At 37.9% G+C, this 20430-nt stretch overlaps 1 protein-coding gene across 1 annotated transcript; it reads left to right on the forward strand.

The window, feature by feature from the left end:
• Positions 1 to 227: 227 nt before the first annotated feature.
• LOC117403780 (methylcrotonoyl-CoA carboxylase beta chain, mitochondrial-like) lies at positions 228 to 17334 on the forward strand. Its single transcript, XM_058987913.1, has 17 exons — positions 228 to 514; positions 1941 to 2007; positions 2374 to 2458; positions 2758 to 2859; positions 4494 to 4621; positions 5043 to 5155; positions 5401 to 5514; positions 6362 to 6426; positions 7770 to 7869; positions 10269 to 10364; positions 11100 to 11172; positions 11284 to 11360; positions 12950 to 13016; positions 13495 to 13651; positions 14246 to 14360; positions 15012 to 15097; positions 17121 to 17334. Exons 1-17 carry the CDS (start codon positions 371 to 373, stop codon positions 17236 to 17238), a joined length of 1707 nt encoding a protein of 568 aa, XP_058843896.1. The 5' UTR covers positions 228 to 370; the 3' UTR covers positions 17239 to 17334.
• The last annotated feature ends 3096 nt before the right edge of the window (positions 17335 to 20430 follow it).

Here is a 20430-nt window from a genome sequence, read left to right on the forward strand (position 1 = left end):
AGAGAAAACAACACTGTACACTTTATCAAAAAAAAAACGACCATTCTCACGTGTTCTACTTCCAGACAAACTTGCAATAAGAACCAGACCCAATACAAAATAATACTTATGCGATTCTAATGGTTAACATTGGGTTCCACTACAGGCAAGAACTAACGACTCTGGAGGCTAGTGCAGTGGGCAGGTCCCGCTTGCATTCATTCCATTTGCTGCTTTACTTTGGGGGAGTGGATGTATAGGCTTGGGCTGTTTACCCTTTCAGTACTAATCTCGTGAGGGTGGAAACACGCGCTGTGAATGTCAAAGGGAAGCCACGGTTACAGATTGAAAATATCAGGTTATGTAAATCCATGCATTGGTAAACAAAACAATGCTACACACATTTAAGCCGTCGCTGTGTCTGCTCCGATGTTCGGGAAGGCTGACAGCTAGTGCCGCTTTCACTCGCTTCTATCGCGGGGACAGAGTGGCGACTCTCGGTTGTCAGCCTGATTTGAACTCTCCACTCTTCCAGGTAGGCCAGGGATGCAGCCTCGCGCTCGAGTAAAGTACTGTAGCTGGGAGGACAGGAAGGTCGCCCGCACCAGTATTATACACAGTTCATAAACTGTACTGTAATATATATATATATAAATGCTATATATATAAATGCTATATATATATATATATATATATATATATATATATATATATATATATATATATAGCATTGATATGTAAAATAAGACTGATGTACAGAACTTCTTTTTCTTTACAATGTTATGTTATTGTCAAACCTCTCAAAATATTCCAGCAGGTCTCCGTACCGCAGTGTAACTAAATAAAATAAAACGATATACAATACACGAGACAATTGTGTTTAATAATTGCAATAATTAATTGACGTTAGTTAGTAATCTTATTTATCGTAGGTTGGAAGGTCAAGGGTAAAAAATTAATACCCGTGCCATCAGTTGTCCAGATTTTGCGAAACTAAAGCATACATCATGCCGGAGAAAATAAATCCAGCCGCGCTTTGTTTTAATCACGTCCCTGATTCAGTTTATTATATGGATACAATTGATTTCTTGTACAGTACTTTCACGTGATGTAAGTTTTACTCGTATCATATCCCAACCAATTTTTCTCATACAAAAATAAAGTTAACAAAAATAAATAAATAAAATAAGGTATAGTTTGTAATAAATAAATACATAAATTAAAAAAAAAACATGCAACAACAACAATGTACTGAAATAATTAATAAATTAAGCTAATTAAGTGTCTCGTTATTGCATACTTCATTTTGCACTTTAATACTGTTAATAACAGTAGGGGATTTTGGCATCCCATATTCTTGATTACACTTTTGGTAGTGGGAGGCAATTGCTTAATAAGAAAATAATTATCCAACACACTAGAACGTTATCCAGAACGTTTCCTTTCCTACTGTCAGCACCACAAAATACGAACGGTTGAGAATTGATTCTGTTTTAGTATGATTATGAATCACTTATTTATAATACTAATAATAATGCACTTTATGTAATCCCTCTAGTTAATTATATGTCAGTTTCAGAGGTTTAATTATAGCTCTTAAATATATGAAAATAATACATTGTATTATTAAAATTAAAAATGTAACTGTATTTGGATGCCCATTCATGTTCCACTGAGAAATCATATTGGAAGCTAAAACCTACAGAACAACATCAGAGCTGTTTAAACAGCTTACCACACAGCACATAGTTGCGATATAGGCTCAGTTGAAACCTTTGTCTAATTTGTGACTCTTAAAATAATAGTGTTTTATTAATAGTGGTGTGATACACATTACATGACTTATCATTGATAAAATGTAAGGAAAACAAAAAAACCGGGAGCTTTTAAAGCAAACAGAGATGCAGGTTGTATCCACGGTTATGGAGTAACACTTTTCTTTTTCTTTGTTGTCCCTCTAGGAGAATTATGAGCGAATGCAAGCTTTAGTAACCGAGCTTAAAGAACGTGCAGACACAATCAAATTGGGTAATCTTTTAATTAATTATTAAAGGATTTGCCTTTTTCTCTAGTTACCAAATCAGAAAACATACAACTCGGACAATACATTAAGGACTTGCCAGTAGTCTGTTTGATTTGTTTTAGAATTGTAATTGGTGCTTTATCCAATGTGATACAGCACATGAGTTAGTGAGTGATTGATTGTGGTTGTGTTTATATACAGTAAAATAATAGAATAATGACATTAGAGTTTTTAAAATAATAAGAAAAATAGGATATTTGTGATCCAGAGGTTTACCACGGCTAACTCTGTGACTTATTGTAATCATGTCAGCACCAGCCCCTCTCCTTGTAAAATCCTTCCTAATAATCAAAATGCTCTTCTTGTTAAAGGAGGCGGAGAAAGAGCCAGGAAGCTACACACGTCAAGAGGAAAGCTGTTACCACGAGAGCGTGTTGACCGACTTATTGATCCGGGGTAATACATAGCCAGGGGTTTTAAATCCACACCATCTGTACTGGAATAGTACACTACTGTATTATTTTGATCTCTGTTTTCAGTAAATGTGCTCATGCTGGGACTCACCTGTTGAGTTAAATGGAATGACAGTGTAGTGATGTCAGCAGCCCGAGCTATTGATGGCTATATCTTCTATAGTTTCTCTTTTATATATGTGACTCTCAAAGGGGCTTTCAGACATGCTGTTATTTGATTTGTAGGTGGAGTTTCTCGTTGCAAAACACTAGAATTGACCTTCATATTTTATATTTTTGCAGCTCTCCTTTTTTAGAGTTCTCCCAGTTTGCCGCTTACCAGCTGTATGGTAATGAGGAGGTGCCAGCAGGAGGGATCATAACAGGCATTGGGCGAGTATCTGGGTAAGTGTAATCACTGACTGCTGCTACTAAGAAATTATGTCACTGAATAGTATCTATTAGCATTCATTAGCTATAAATCTTACTGCTTGTCCTTGATGAAATATCTCACAACAATACACACTGCAGCTTATTCTAAAAACAATATACTTTTAAACTAGCTGCAGATTGTATAGGTATGGATGCTGCTGTGAGAACATGGGCTACAGTAACTCCACCAGCCATGCAAATAAACACAGAAATAAAGAGGTGATTAAAGCTGTTACAAGTTCAGTAAAAGGGGCTTGCTTTACTTAGCGTGTGTTAGTTTTACTGATCTTGCATAGAAGTTCCACCCATCCCAGGTTTTAATACAAGCTTGATTAGCCATAGTGTATAGGTGACAAGCTCAGGTGTGTCTTAATAAACTCATTGTAAAACCAGTAATTGATGAAACTGCTATGCAAAGGGAGTCGTATTTCCATCTCTAGATGAGTCAGCTGCCAGTATAAATAATATACTGAGCTAGGCTGCGATTGTTTTTATTGCAGTAGTATCCATGGAAACATGCAACTATGACAGACTGGATCCAGCTGCCCAGGCATGGCTACCCAAGTCACGCCCTGGTTGGCTGTTAAGGGTTTTAAATATCAAGCTGACGTGTTGTCGTTGCCCACACTCAGTCCTATGGAAAAACATTGGGCTCCAGAGCGACTGCGTTTATGTGTAGTTCAAACAATGCTGCTGGTTATGTATCCAGAATCATTGATGTGGTTCCTGATGTGGAGCTGGTAGGGTGATTTATTATTATTTTTTTTTATAATTTAGTAGTTGCCAGTTATTTTTTGTATTTTCTCCCAATTTAGAATATCCAATTATTTTTAGGCTCAGCTCACCGCTACCACCCCTGTGCTGACTCGGGAGCAGCGAAGACGAACACACGCTGTCCTCCGAAGCGTGTGCCTTCAGCCGACCGCTTCTTTTCACACTTTAGACTCACCATGCAGCCACCTCAGAGCTACAGCGTCGGAGGACAACACAGCTCTGGGCAGCTTACAAGCAAGCCCGCAGGCGCCTGGCCAGACTATAGGGATCGCTGGTGTGCGGTGAGCCAAGGACACCCTGGCCGATCTAAGCCCTTCCCCCAGGGCAGCACTCGGCCAATTGTGTGCCGCCCTCTGGGAGCTCCCGTCCACGGTCGGCAGTGGAATAGCCTGGACTCGCCCAGGCTATATGGGGCGCATCCGGCACTCTACGCGGAGCGCCTTCACCGGATGCGCCACTCGGGAGGCCCCCGGGAGGTTCATTTAAAAAAAAAAAAAAAATAACAATGTCATTTACATATTTTAAATACGATTTGAAATAAAAAGTATACTGCATCTGTGATGTAAGTGCAGTCTCGTAAATTTCTGTATCTGTAAGTGAAAGAAAATGTTTGCCCATCCCTGTTCTCTGAAAGCTATTTTTAAGTCTTACAAAAAGGAGATGCATCTACAGTACACTAACTGCATTGCAATTGTAGCTCATTTATACGACTACTTAAGGATTATATAATCTTTTTTTTTTCTAAGTAATACCAGAGTTTTAATGTTTCACATGCATAATATAAAATAAATGCAGCTGTCACCCATTGAGTGTATTTATGCTTGTTCTTTCAGAGTGGAGTGTGTGATTGTTGCCAATGATGCAACTGTGAAAGGCGGTACATATTATCCAATCACAGTGAAGAAGCATCTTCGGGCCCAAGAAATCGCTCAGCAGAATCACCTGCCCTGTATTTATTTAGGTGAGCGTTGTTATTGTCAGCTTGAGTTGAAACTTAATCAATGATTTTAAGCCAACTCAGAACCCAACAATGTCTGATATAAGTGTGGCTAAACTGTGGAAGAATGCTGTCCCAATGGCATGATGTATGATGGTGACCATTGCAGCTTTAACAAAGTTGACCTATCCCACACAAAAGTTTCCCATAGTAAAAGCATAGCAGAGTGTAATAAAGCAGAGGTAAACATTGTAAAGACCAGCGAGGTATGGTAAAGCATATTAATAAACATGGCAAACCAGGATAAACTATGGTAAATGCACAGTATAACCATGGGGAAAAACATGGGAAACTGCAAAAAGACTGTTTTACTATTAAACACATTTTAAATATGATTGATTATGCAATAAAAAATAATTTGCTAATAATCTGGTATGAATTGCAGTTGATTCAGGAGGGGCAAATTTACCAAGGCAAGCAGATGTGTTCCCAGACAGAGATCATTTTGGGCGTATTTTCTTCAACCAGGCACGTCTGTCTTCTGAACGCATTGCACAGGTAAGAAGAGAAAAGCAACCTTGAGCAATAGCTTGTGCGGTACAGTATATGATGCAGGATTAGACAGCTGTCTGTTAAATTGCTGTGTAAAATGTGCATTTACCTGTACTGATATCTCCTATTTTATGCAAATGTATATTTTTTAAAAAAAACTCTTCATTTAATGTTGGTTTTCACGTTTTGTTTATATAAACTTGTTCACGGATTGCCTGAAGTATAACCCTTTTAAAAATCTTTTGCTTCAGATCGCTGTCGTGATGGGATCCTGTACAGCGGGTGGAGCGTATGTACCTGCTATGGCTGATGAAAGCATTATAGTGAGAAAGCAAGGGACAATCTTCCTAGGAGGCCCTCCTCTGGTGCGTTTCAGTCACTCCTTGTGTTTATGTACTGTATGTATGTTTGTGTGTGTGTAGGAGTGTCTAGTTATGCATGAATAACATTAGGGTCTGGACCGTCAGCTGATTCATAGACCCTCCACAAAGGTAATTCATTAATTTCGTAATTGGACACAATCAGCAGTTACAGCAGCCCTCCTGCACTAAAAGTCACTTAGGTCTGTAGAATCTGCTGTCCGTGGCATTATGATTTCTGTTGTGTTTTTGCAGGAAGAGACCCTCTAGTGTAGTGTGTGTGTGTATGTCTGTCTGTCTATCAATGTATATATATATCTTTCTGGAATTGTCTTCTACTGCTACTCAATGCATATTTCTAAGTGATCGAAGGAGTAACTGTTAATGGGATCTGGCCTCATCAAGCACATCTAATCAGTAAACATGAAGGTGCCTCACCCCCCTGGGAGCAGGGCAAATCATTCACAGCGGCTGAATGACAAAACTGCACTTGTTAACTCGTATTGATTACCTGCTGGCTGCAGTGACACACATCTCCCAGGCCCACTGAACTCATTAATATTTGTTAGTCTTGTTTACCCATAGAAAAAGACCACATAACCATGTCAATTTCAAAGTCACATAGAACCAATATCCAGAACCCTATTGCAGTTCTAAGTGGGGCACATACATTGACTTATAACATGAGATCATTTTTTACAACCAAGGTCCAGAAAACCAGTTCAATCGAAACTTAAGTGGGTCAAATTTACTGTCAGAAAAACACCCCATCTGTCACTACCCGCACAGGTTGTGGAAAAACAAACATGAAGGTTGTGCTTAACATGCTGGATTTTCTTTTATCTATCTCTAGGTGAAAGCTGCAACCGGTGAGGAGGTATCAGCTGAGGATCTAGGTGGTGCAGACCTTCACTGCAGGTAAATACAGTTTGGAAATGCGTGTTACTGTTTGCTTGTTCTGTGTCTGTGAGGTTGCTGTTCTAACCTTCCCAGTAAATGGGGTAGTGGCATGCATGACTCTACACCCCATGGTGGTATATGTAGTGATACTAAAATTCTATGAAAAACATTTCAGCTGAATGTCTTCATTGAGAAAGTCTGTATCAAGATGCTGCTATGCTAAATCTCAGCCCTTTCAGTGGGAGTTGGAGCTTGGAGCTTGAGATGCTTAAGGCAATTTCTCCTTCGGTGATGGGACAATAAATTGTTCGCTGTTGAAAAATAAAAAGCAATTAAAAGTATTCTGCTATTGCATCTCAACACCTGTCTGTCGATGTCTCAGTGAAAACAAATCAAGTGACTCCTACACAGTTTGAAGGACTGCTGGGGATTGCTGACCTCCAAACAAGAATATCATTATACAAGAAAATGAGTCCGTGCTAGGTGATGTAGCTCATGAGATCCGCCTGGTTCATTTTAAGTCAAGAATTGTGTTAATATTCAGCCTTTGTCAAATATGGCTGTTTTCTAACATTGCATTTCTATCTGGTAAAACTTGGACTGCTGTTTAGAGCTAGTACAGGCATCCAGCTGTAACACTGCATGTTACTACAGTACCTACATTAAGAACATGAACCTACATTATAAATGATCCCCTGCAAGTTTTGCAAATATCTAGAGAAACATGCTGCAGATTCTTTAGCACAGTTAATTTATCAGATCAGAATATGGTGGTAGATCGAGGCTGTCTGTCCTTTTGCCTGAAAATCTGCCTATATGTCACAATTCCATTTTCACATACACTGTATATTTAGAGAACCCATTGTGATGAAACTTTCTAAACACTTTGTTAGCACTGATTGTAGAAACCTGTGGGAGGGGGGAAATAAAGATCTCCCTGTCCCTGAAACCTTAGGGTGGTTGTTATACCTTTTAAGTTGTAAAACAAATGCTACTTTATTTTTTAAATAATGTTTTTCAAAATAATGTGTACCAAAGATTACCAAACTTTTCCACAATGAGCTGAGAGTTTCCCACGATATAGCAATGTAGCTGTCCCCAATGAATGTTTAGCTGTCTGTTGGTCATAAACACCAAGAGGTTGCTAAATGACCTTGTTATGTGTTATTTACAATATGAAACTGCTATAAGGGACGGCGGTCTTAATCTGTAAAACGTTTCAATTATGAACTAGTCAGGTTTACACTATTGCTTAAGCACTGGGGCTCTACATGTTATTCTTCAACATCAGATACTTTGTGTTGCCGCAGTTCCTGCCCCCCTTTCAAACAGCACCGCTGAGTGTGTCTTGTTGTCCACAGAAAGTCTGGAGTCACAGATCACTACGCCCTCGATGATGCCCATGCGCTCCATTTAGCCAGAAAAGCTGTGAGAAATTTGAACTACCAGAAGAAAGTGGATGTAAGTAAATGATCTGCATTCATGGGATGAATTTTCTTTTTAATTTGTGTTGTATTTGTATGCACCGCACCATATGGAGATTCAATCATTCAGTCATATGAAGGAAGCAGTTTTGGTTTCTCTCAATATTCAAGAGCTGCCTGTTTATAACCTGCTGGCATTATGCAATGTTGCTTAATTAATATGTTTCTAAAGTTAAGAGACAAACTAAAAGTAGGCAATCAATTGAATCTCTGACTTCAATTAATTTGTTGATAGTAATATAGTATGTATTTAATCATATCCTGATGTAACTATCACTGACACTGTTATCTGCTGTATTATTGAATTGTATTTTGTCACACTTGTACTTGCTTGAACCAAGTCATTGTATTTATCTTGCTCTTAATTGTATTATTACTTGTACTGTGATACTTGAAATGTATTTGCTTACGATTGTAAGTCGCCCTGGATAAGGGTGTCTGCTAAGAAATAAATAATAATATTAATAATAAGTATACTTTAAGTGTGAAACAAAAGGATTTGGTTTATTTTTTATTAATAAATACCGTAAAACTTTAAGTAAACGCCCCAGCGTTTATTTACAATATTTGCCAGTAGCCCCGGCGCCTATTGGAGACCGGCGACTATTTGAGACTGCGTTTATTATGTAAGATCACTAACATCTGCAAATACTTCAGATGCAATCATGAAAAATCTGCCTGCACACAACCTATAGAAACGACATAAGTAAATTACAACTTTCCAGCAACGTCATTAACGGTTGTGTCAGTGGGTAATAACAGTTTGTATTGTAATAATAATAAAAACTGTGAAATCCACTAAAAATATCGGAACACAAGTGTGTATTAAGGTAGGCTTGCAGCACAATAAAGAAACAAACATGGTTTTAAAATTAATAAAAGCAATAAGTATCGTGCTTTATTAACACATATTTATTTACTGTTCACCCTCAAAACGTGTACTTTGGTAAGCATGGACAATCGATGAAAAATTAACCAGCAACGAACCTTCATTGCAAAACAACCGCATGAAATAGTGTGTTAATATGAAAAATAAGTTCATACTGTTGGCCCACAACACACTAAAAAATACTTCAAACTGTTTAAAGATTAACAATAAAATCAATACAAGTACCAGTTGTATCACAAAATCAAAGCAAAAGTGACTAATAACTGTTTTTATAACGTGTACATCGATAAAAATGAACGAAAAGGAGCAAAATACAAATATTCATTGCAAGACTCAAATGCACTAAGTACTGTTAATACAAAAATAATAATAATAATAATAATAATAATAATAATAAAAGCACGTACAACCCTGTTAATATCAGAAAACAAGTTTGTATTTTACTTACTTTCAGCACGCTCAAAAAAAGCTTCACAACTGGTTTTAAAATGAATACCGTCATTAAAAAAAAACCTGATACGTGTACCTTTTAAAATAAGTTAAATTCAGTTTCTTATAATTCATCCTGAGCCTCAGGGTCTCTTCATCGTTGTTGAAAAACAAATTAGTAAGCTCGCTGTACAGCCATGTGTGTGTATTGACTGGAACATTCAGTATGAATTATATTATTATTCATAACCCGGCGTTTAGAGACCTGGTGTCTATTTACCATATTTCCCAGCAGCCCTGGTGCATATTAGAGACCCGGCGTTTATTTGAAGTTTTACGGTAAGATCATAATCCTGTTGATGTGCATTTCTTTTTAATGCATTTTTTATAAGAACAAGTACCCCGGGATGAATATTTTAAGATACTTCATTTCATTTTTATTTGGAAATGGGTTTTTGCAATTCAAGAGTCAGTCCCAGCTGGAGATTTTTTCTGCCTCTAGTAAAGCAAGCAAACCCAATTTGGAGGAGGCTGATGTGGTTTGCCTGTAATGAGTTAATGAATTGTGTTTTTGTTTTTTGTAGAGGAATTAGATTTGTTTCTTATGAATCACGTATTGCAAAACAACCACCACACAGCTTCCAATGCCATTGTAATTGCTTGTTTCCTCCTCCTTACTATTGTGATTTTTGCATCCATTCGGAACTGGCTTTGAGCGTCACTAGACATCCTTAGTACTTTCCAATGTGTCACTCAGACTCTAAACAAATACATAATACATGCATTGCTTCCAGTGCCAATTGCCTTTCCATCAGGAAGTGTGGGCCAGGTGAGTGACCTCATTGAAATCATTATTCCTCTTGCCACCTACATGCTAGAGCAAACCTTGCACAAGAAATGGAACCCAAGCCCTCCCACTGAGATGAGACCTGTTCTAACGAGGTTCCTGAGAGGCCCACTCAAGGGCAGAATGGCCCGCAAGCCCACTTCATTGGGTATTTGTAAGTATGCATGTATGTATACCGGTATGTAACTTTAATCTATTTAAATATTACCAGGTGACTGTGGAACGTCCAGAGGACCCACTGTTTCCTGCAGATGAAATATATGGTATCGTTGGTGACAACTTGAAAAGAAACTTTGACGTCCGAGAGGTATTGGTCTGCGAAGTGCTTTTGAAAGGATATCATGTTTCACTTGATTGAATGCAGTGCATCCTTGCTGCAGCAACTATTCTGTCTTGTCTTGTCTTTATGGCAGCCCTCCGGAAAGCTGGTGGTTGAAATATAGAGTATAAAACATTCTACAGTCTCGTTAGAGATCTGTTATAAATGTTGTATGTTAAATAGGAAGGCACCATTTTTTTCTATTACAAACCATTTTATTTAATATCCTTGTTATCCATAGTTGACAAATACTGGGTAGTTTAAAAGTAACTGAGCAGAGAAAAGCATTCATCTTAGAGTAGTGCAACTGCTGTTAGCAGCAAGAGACCATGGGAAATTCTTAGTATTTGGTTCAGAATAATAGTCCACAATAAGTACGAGCCATTGTCAAATACTCTTTGTTACTGACTTACTGGAGTCTACCATGATATCGGATTCTCATAGCCTGTAACTCTATTGGCTAGTGAACAGTAGTTCAAGTCAATATGAATTGTGATCTGGAAGTCACTTGGAGAACACATGAGATAGTAGTGTGTGAATTTTTTATTTTTATTTTAAACGGATGCTTTTTTTTCTGATACCCAGCAAAGAACAGTTTTTAAAATGTTAATCCATGACTGATTCAGAAAAGACACATTTCCAGATTTCAGCCATAGGCTTACGACTGTTTGTTGTTTAAACTGCATAGTCAGTATATAAATATAATTCTGTGTTTCTTTGCAGGTCATTGCAAGAATCGTGGATGGCAGTAAATTCGATGAATTCAAAGCTTTTTACGGAGATACATTAGTCACAGGTACAGTAGTAATAAGAAACCATTAAAGTAAGAATGTCTGAGATGGAGTGAGAGTTTCTGAAAACGTAACGTGTGTGTTTTTTGTACGTTTCTTGACTCGTCTCTGAACAGGTTTTGCAAGAATATTTGGATACCCGGTGGGAATCATTGGGAACAACGGAGTCCTGTTTTCAGAGTCGGCAAAAAAAGTATGTGTCGAGTTTCAATAACCCTTTAATAATATGTCTTGAGCTGGTTTTGAGCCGTAATGCATGTTAGTGTGCGACATTCTGTTATAATCTGGAGAAGATTCATGAAATAATAAGAAAGGAGCTGTTCTATAGTGTCCTGATCTAACAATGGCCCGAATTGGTCAAGGATTTTAGTACCAGCATAATGACGATCTGAAGCATACCGCAAGACTCGATAGTAAAGTGTATGTCAAATAAGCCAATATACTGATTGTTTTAAAGTTAATTGCTGGAGATTGTCTGCTATGGATTTACCTGCTACGGGTGGGTCCTGCGCACAGTACAGACATCACTCCATAGCCTGCTGAAGACAAGATTAGCACAGCTGAACTGACAAACATCAATTGAACTGCAATGTGCTGAACACTAAATGTGCCTGCAATAAATGGAAGGAAAAAGTGCTAGAAAAGTCCCCAGAGGCCAAAGCAAAGCCTTTTCCACCTTCAGAATTTCAATAGACGTGGTTAGTGGCCTAATGTGAAGCATTCTATCCTGTCTGGTTTCTAGTTTCAAATACAATCTCATGTGCACTTGTAAATGCCACCTGTATTTAAATTCCAAGTCTCAAATGCCAAAATACATCTGGGTATAAAACGAACATGTCCTGCGTATTAAAGTTAAAGAGCATCTGGGGGGTAGTTTAATTTTATTCACACCTCATTTCAATTTCCCTAGCATTATTTGAAGGAGCTGAGGAGCTTTTTTAATCCTGTGCAAGGTTATTAAAATGAGAGCTGACATTTTTCAAAGTTGGTTGATTTTAAATTTTTTTACCAAGGGAAGAACATAAGCTGTGACAGGATGCATAATAGAAACAAATGCTGGCTGAATAGCACAAATGTGACAATGGAGCAGATTTATCAAGTGTGCGTGCACAGAAATTGTACATTAAGTGCAGGTGTGATTTGTTGCACACCTATTCACCATAACTGATGATCACAGATTACCATAACATAGGTTCCATAATACTTTCCAGGTAAAACAATTTGAAATAAAAATGCTAATGTATACTGTTTGACTCATTTACAGTACTTTTTGTGGGAAGCTTGTTAAGATGGGAGTGGGGAAGCTGACGTTGACTATGAACCGATTTAATTATAAGAGTGCTGAGAAATCTCGAGTGTCAGTTTGGGCGACCCCTCCCGGCGTAATGTTCCCGGGAAAATGAAGAAATATTTAGAACTTAACACAAAAAAAAAGGGGATGAGAGACGTTCATCCTGTGACTGACAAGCGTGAGCTTCACAAGCTTCACAATGCTGCTGCAGTCAATAAACCTGGTCTGAGAGAACGCTGCATATTGACCTTGTGCAATTGCATAAGGGATAGGTGCACAACACAGTATAGAGCGGCGCTTTTTAATTAAGGTACTCATTGATATTGTAATTAAGGTACTAAGAACGTAGGTGTTCCTGGAAAACAACGAATAGATCTTTTTGACATATTGTCTAACGCATTGGAAAAAAAAAATCAAGATGCGAAAAAGTAAACAAGTTGTGAATAAGTGAGGTGCTGCTTTAATCTCGTCTGCTTTGAATGTGATTGCAGGGAACTCACTTCATTGAACTCTGCTGCCAAAGAAATATTCCACTTGTTTTTCTACAGAACATCACAGGTAGGTTCAAAATTGTAAAATTGCTAAACATTGTGAATGTGGTGCTTGTATATAAGACGGTACAAAGTACAAAGTTTTTTTTTAGAGTATAGAGGAGCATGGTTATCGACCACGACCAGCATGAAACAAAACAAACTTTTGTTTTGTTTAATTGGAGCTGGAACAGTCATTTTCTAAGCTCATTAGAAAAAAAATTGCAGCATGCTTTTCTCGGGGGGGGGGGGGGGGGGGGGGTCAAACTCCAAATTTGAATTGCAAAAGACGGCATGTTGTGACATTTTAGCCGTGTAATAAATTCTAGCATGATAAATATTTCATTGATGATGTGTTGTTTCTACAGAAGTCTGTCATATTGGTTTCTCCTACAATTTATTAAAAGACATGGCTGAGGCAAAGACCTAGACTGGAAGTGTCGACATACAGAACCTCCGCCTCTGTACTGCTCCAAACTCACACTGTGCTGTGTCTGTTCTGAAAGGGTTCATGGTTGGAAAAGAATATGAAGCTGGCGGGATAGCAAAGGATGGGGCCAAGATGGTAACTGCAGTAGCGTGTGCCAACGTTCCTAAAATCACTGTCCTCATCGGAGGGTCGTACGGAGCTGGCAACTATGGAATGTGTGGACGGGCGTACAGGTCAGTCACCTGTTTCTTTTGTTCTCTAAGAAATATGTAATAATATTTTAGCAGCCGGAGCATTTGCTTGATTGCAGCAGCTAACATCAATACATTTTCGCTATTTCGTTTTTTATAATGCTGACATTTACATCCAGTGCTAATATTGATATGAACCTGCACAATAAAGTTTGTTTCTGGTGCAGTGCCAACTAGCCCCATACCGTCTCTGTTAACCATCCATAACTATACAGGACTCAATGGTAGAACATGTAATGAAACTAAAATAAGTTTTCTACTTCTCTTTTCATTCTTGACATGGGGGGGGGGGGGCTGTCCTAGCCATCTATTTATCAAACCAAAAGTGTATCCAACTAACAAGAAAAAAAGCCTGGGGTATCTTAAACTCCTGTCCAAAGGAGATCACAGTCCTACCCTTGTCCTCCTTTTTCACTGCCCTTTCTTGTTAGTTTCAAAAACAGAAATGGATTGACTGTGTTACACATTGTACATTGTTTACAGCCCTGTAAAACGGTCTTGCATCTGCCTGTTGATACTGTGCTGTGATTTAATTTACAAGTGATTTCAGGTACATTTCTGTCTTTACTCTGGCAGCCCAAGATTCCTGTACATGTGGCCTAATGCACGGATATCGGTGATGGGAGGTGAACAAGCAGCCACAGTCTTGGCAACTATCACAAAGGACCAGAAAGCCAGAGAGGGAAAGCAGGTATGATTTTTTATTTATAGGGCTTTTTGTCAAACAGTCATTCGCCATTATGGGCTGTGCTTTTCAGTGGTATATGGAAGGACGCCCCTTTTCAAGTAAAAGGGAGAAAATCACTCAAGTTCCCTAGTTAATGCCACAAAATTGTTATTATCCTGCAGGTTAACATGTAGAATACACTTTCCATAATAAAGTACTGGTATTAGAACTACTTATTGTGGTAAAACTTTGGAAAGACATTCTTTAGCAAATGTCATTGAGAGTAAGCAAATCTGTGATTATATCAAAGCCTCTGTACATACATGTGTCACTGTCTTAACGTACAAGTCTGTACAATGTGTTTTGCGAGTTACCTGCTTTATGATGCACACAGAGAATATGGGGGGGGGGGGGGGGAGATCAACAGCAAAATAATTACTTTTTCTTCTCTTTTCTGCTTGTATTATGAAACATGACTAAACTCTTTAGCAAAGCTAATCAGTAGTTTGAAGGATCACAGTCCTATTTCTAAAATATCAAATTTGAGCATTAAAAAAACATCTTACTATAATAAATTATTTAAATGTCAATGGTAGGCCTCTTGCTGAAGAGAAGATCTTTTGAATAGAATAAGAAACTTGTTATTTGGAAACTAAGACCCCATGTTCCTCCCAGTTTTCTGCAGAAGAGGAAGCAGCCCTAAAAGAACCAATAGTAAAACGGTTTGAAGAGGAAGGAAGCCCATATTTTTCCAGTTCAAGGTAACTTCAAGCTTTAACAAAGTTTCTGTTTTAACAGGTTATTTCCGCCCAAATTAACAGGACTGCTCAGTAAGGAGATCGAGCTTTTAATGATAAAATGGTTACAGCAAATCAGCATGAATACATCTTATTTTTTTGTACAGATTAGTGTGTTTAGGTTTTAAAATGCATGGTGATCAATGTCTGTGTGCTTGCACTGTATCGGAGAACTGGGGATACTTGCTTTGCTGGTACTTTACATTCATAGTGAGAGACTGTCCTCGTCTCTGATCATTATGGTCTGTTCTGCAGATAAGATGTTAAAAACTTTGATTTGATCTGTCTGTCACCTCATAACTTCCTTATTGCTCTATATTAATTGATGCATTTTATGAATCCTAGCAGCCCCATAAAAAGCCCTATTTAATTCTGTTTTACATGAAGCAGCCTAACTTTTCTGAGTTACTGCAGTACTTCTAGGGAATCGTTGAGTTTTTTGGGTTTTTTTGCAAACAGGTTAAGTTCTCCTGACTTCAATTTTTATTAGTTTTCAACACGCAGGCCTTAGAAGCTCATGCTCTGAATGCTGAAAAAGAAGCGTAGCTAAATTCTGTCAGCAGTTGTGAAGGGATCTATTTGTCTGGATCTGAAGAACTTAAGTGCTTGTGCAGAGTTTGTGCTGGGTACACAAATCGCTCCCCTTCATAAGCTGCAGGCTCTTTAGGATATTTGTGCTGGCTCCATTTATCAGCCCGGGGACAATGGCATACGAAACTATTGATACCATTTATAGTTCAGCTTAAGAATGAATCTCTACAGACTTTGGAGAAACAAGTTTTTTATACCTGTTGCAAATCTCACCAGTGTTCCTTTGTCATGTCCAAGATTTACTACAGTACTTGTGTCCAAGAAAAAACATAATTGACAGAACTAAAGTGCAAACGTATAGATTTTAGAGATTTTTAACCTTTTATATATGAGGTCAATGAATTCGGTAATATAAACTGTTTTATATATAATTAATAAATTATATATATAACAATTATTAGGTCCTTTTTGTATGTCACCATTGGATAATTAAGCTTTGTCTGCTTACAGCACTTTTAATTAAGGCTGGACTGACCTGACTTCAGTCACTAATGAAAACTGGGTTTTGATATTCTGCGTGCGTATGTAATATTACTCAATGAAACTAGTGAAATTCTTTGACAAAAGTAACATCTAGAGGTATTTACCATTGCATGACAGGAATGATGAGTTGCCATGAATTTAATGAATCTGTTAAATCGGTTTGAATAGGTAATAGTAACCAATTGAAAACATAAGCAGATGTGTATGCACTGTGATAAGGGAGAGCAGTTCAGAGCAGATTTAACAGCAGCCTAATTGTCTCAATTCATTAGCATTTTCTTTTGATCACAGCTTAACAATTGCGAATTAAGTAGAGGTTTTGATAATAAAAACTGAAAAGTTCAATCCCTAATCACATGTAAAGAAAAATAAAGATCTGTTATTAGCAGTTTCACAAACAATATAAAGCAAACCAAGATAACACATCCAACAAAAGCTTTCATTTTCAAAAATAAAAACTTTTATACTCGGACCTTCTGTTAATCATTTTTTGAACCATTTCCGCTTTTACTCATTAACTGCTGGGTCTCAAGAGTGTTTGACAAAGTGTAATTAGGGCCATTAGGTACCTCTTTGAATAATAGATTGTATTACAAAATTGGAGCCAGCCACCAGAGGGAATTAATCCCATTGACAAGCCATTGCAGTGCCTGTTGCTTTTTCACAGAAACCCTACCATTAATTAGAAGCAGTATGAGGCACGATATTGTTAAAACAAATACATTAAGCCAGATACGGAGGAGGGTGCATTGTTCCACCTCAGGATGTGGGAACTAAAGTCAATCGAATGACCTTTTCAGAATCTGCTTTAGAAAATGATCTGTAATCCTGAGAAACACAGCACACAAATCCCACATTTTTAAAAGAGGAAGGAAGTATAAAAGTTAATTGTAAACTCTCTGTTTTGTTCCAGGCTGTGGGATGATGGGATTATTGACCCTGCTGACACAAGGCTGGTGCTGGGTTTGAGTCTCAGTGCTGCCCTCAATGCTCCTACCAAGAGCACACGCTTTGGAGTCTTCAGAATGTGATCAACTTTTGGAAATTATCTTTATATGACAAGGGGTGTAGTGAGATTTGGAACTAACTCATGGGCTGGTTTGACAAATAAAAAATTCTGTATACAAGTTTTGTTTTATTATTATTTGAAATGGTGCATCAATTGAGGCCTACGGAAAAAAAAAAAAAAAAGTGACAAAGTTTTATCACAACTGAATTAGCGGTTCTCTCGATCTATGTAAAAAATGGTAGTACACACAGACTGACGGATGCCTCCATGTATTCCCAAAATAAATAATTGTGTTGTTTTATCACATCATTATACATGTTGTACATTCTCCCCTACACATCAATACATCGTGGTCCAACTGCAGAAAGATTAGCAGGGGAAAAAAACCCACAGCGTCACACACAAAGGTAAACATTGAACTGGCAGACACACAGCCTGTGCTGTATGTATAGTCCTGCGGTTGGCAGAGCAACATGGCTGGCAAACTTTGTAAGGCAGCGATGCTCAGTCCTTTCCATCCATTCTAATACAGGACCTTGCTTCCTTGTTGAACTGAGCACTCAAGAGTAGGGGTCTACCTAAATCGCGAAATTGAGGGGTCACCATGAAATTCACCTCTTTTAGGGGCCAATGCATACTGGAAAGGTACGGAGAGAAAAAAAGAAGCCTCGTTTAAATGAACTACTGCACAACGCAAGCGACGCAAACTAGGTATCTTCCTTCTGTAGATAGGCTTTTTTTATTCCTTCGCCGTCCTGTGTGCATTGCACTTAGGCAAAAAAAAACAAAAAAACATTCTTGTTTACAGTTCAAATGACAACGATGTTTTAATCAGCCTATCAGTGCATCTGTATTGGCTTTTCTGTGACCTGTACTGTACAGTAGGAGGTGGGACAAAGTCAGTGCTGCATTGTTTTGATTTAGGTCGCTAAAATCTAGTTTTCAGCATTGGAGGTAAAATACCAGAAATGGACGACAAAGCAAAAAAAGCAAAGTATATTTCAGCTGATCATGTCAAGATATTTCCCAAAGAAACTACATGCAGATGGAGGGAATTGTTTTGCACATCTTGTAATGTGTCTGGAGAAAATACGATTGATCACTATTTAGCTTCAGAATCACACATTAAACGAAAGGCTACTACAGAAGCTGCTGAACAGAACGTAAAATAAACAGCTTTCAGAAAACAAACTGGAAAGTCAGCGCAGACAAAACGTATTCCTGTCGGTTGTAGCCAAGTTAAATCAGTACTACAGGTACGATCCAGCACAGCCACCCGCTTCAAACAACCTGCTGCTTACTTTTTTGACTCGGTACTAATAAAATAAATTATTGGATGGGACAAATAACATGACAATGAACGTGCTGCATATATTGCCTTTATTAAAGTATGCCAGATGCCCTTGGGTAACCGAGTTTTGGGACTGTTTCTAATCGATTTCCACATCTGTATAACTTGGCAAAGCTTTGCCTTACACTTCCAACCAATTCAGTGGATGCAGAACGTGCAGTCTCAACGTATGGGCAAGTCCACACCAGACAGAATGTCAGCAGCAGTTGAATAGTGTATAGCTGCAGCCGGTACACGCTCCAGGCTCATGGATCCAAGCTCATGCACACTAACTCCACCCCTACAAAGACGCAATCGCCAAGGTCCTCCCACACTGTTCCCACCCATAGGAAGTAGCGCTGGTTGTAATAATTAAAAGCTCAGCTGTCAACTTTAAAGTTTAACAACTTTGGATGTACACATGATAGAAACAAACTGTAAACGGCATATGGAAGCATAATTCATAAGGTTCAAACACAATACAGTTTATAACATAAGCGACATCTTTGGTGATACATCAATCAACTCGTTAAAATGCTCTATGAAATTAAATGAATATTAGAACAACATTAACAAAACTTAGAATCGTGAGTTCATATGACATTTACAATTTGCTTCTATCATGTGTACATCTACTGGGGGTAATTGTTCGAAATCACATAAATGGCTAATCTTTTTTTGGTTCTTGTTATGCAAATGAATGCAAAATATTGTAGAAAAATTGTTTTAATCAAAGCTTCTAAAAGATTTCTCTATAGATCGTCCTCCACTACTATGCCATTCAATTATCTGTGTTTGCACCCATTGCAACAATACCAACTGATTCACACCACCTAGATCTGCCTAATCTTATCAAATAAAAGGAAGAATGACGTGTTCCTCTTCTCATTTCATTTACATGCTGGGTTAGCATTTAGGTATACACAGTAAAGATAGGAAGTTGGCTTCTTATTTTAGTTTATTCTCTCAGTTTTCTTATTCGCATCCCAGCTTCTTGTTCAGTCTTTGAAGTTAATATGCCAATTGATATATCAAAGTTGAATAATTAGCCTTGTGTTTAATCATGCTCTGCCACTTTTTTCTCTGTATCAGACGCACCCCCTCAACAAGTGTCATGTTTATTTAACTTTATGAAATAAATATTTACAATTATTACTTACATACTGTAGATTTACAAGTTCACTGTGAATACAGATCCAGGGTGGCAGTGCTGGAACATGAGTAAAATTGAACAAAAAACTGAATTTACTAATAATGAAAATAAATCAAAGCACAAAATAAAAATACAAATTAAACTAGAATGGACATTTCTAAAAAAAAAAAAATAAATAAAAAAACATTTGTCTAAGCTATCAACAATAGTCTGACCTAGACTATTGTTTAAAGTCAGGGCTGTTTTGGGATAGATTGTATATGGTTTCCTATGTCTTCAATATTAACTAGAGTTGCAAGCAACTTTACGGCTTCCTAGTCTCTAGCGTGATGTTTAAGCGTATCTATCGGTCGCCATCCACGTGACCAATCCGCTTCAGTCATGGACGTTACTTCCCATATAAGGTTATACAGCTCTGAAGTCTGAAGAGTGTTTCCATAGTAACCATCTGCACTGTCTATGGAGTAATGAGCCAGTTTTACTTTTGACTTTTAGGAGAGGTCAGAGGTCACAGACATGACATTTTTTCATAGCGCATATATGTCTTCTTATAATGTTCAATATTAACCTTGGATGAACTTGACAGGACTGTGCCAAGTGAATGTATAGCAATTCACATGTTTTGCATGCCACAGTCCTGTGAGCAATATCTGGGAAAGGAGCCCTCGCTGTAAAAGCCTCTGATGACTCCTCGTCTCCCGTCTCCAACATACCCTGGAGGAAAGTCTTTA

Source organism: Acipenser ruthenus, chromosome 2 (genome assembly GCF_902713425.1).
Source record: "Acipenser ruthenus chromosome 2, fAciRut3.2 maternal haplotype, whole genome shotgun sequence".
NCBI lineage: Eukaryota > Metazoa > Chordata > Actinopteri > Acipenseriformes > Acipenseridae > Acipenser > Acipenser ruthenus.

What these genes read in the sequence shown, in the direction of transcription:
- LOC117403780 (XM_058987913.1), top strand. Translation starts at nt 371, where the DNA reads ATGCTACACACATTTAAGCCGTCGCTGTGTCTGCTCCGATGTTCGGGA. An exon ending in CCTGCCCTGTATTTATTTAG is followed by an intron (nt 4,622 to 5,042) that starts GTGAGCGTTGTT and finishes TATGAATTGCAG; the next exon opens with TTGATTCAGGAGGGGCAAAT. An exon ending in ATGTGTGGACGGGCGTACAG is followed by an intron (nt 13,652 to 14,245) that starts GTCAGTCACCTG and finishes TTACTCTGGCAG; the next exon opens with CCCAAGATTCCTGTACATGT.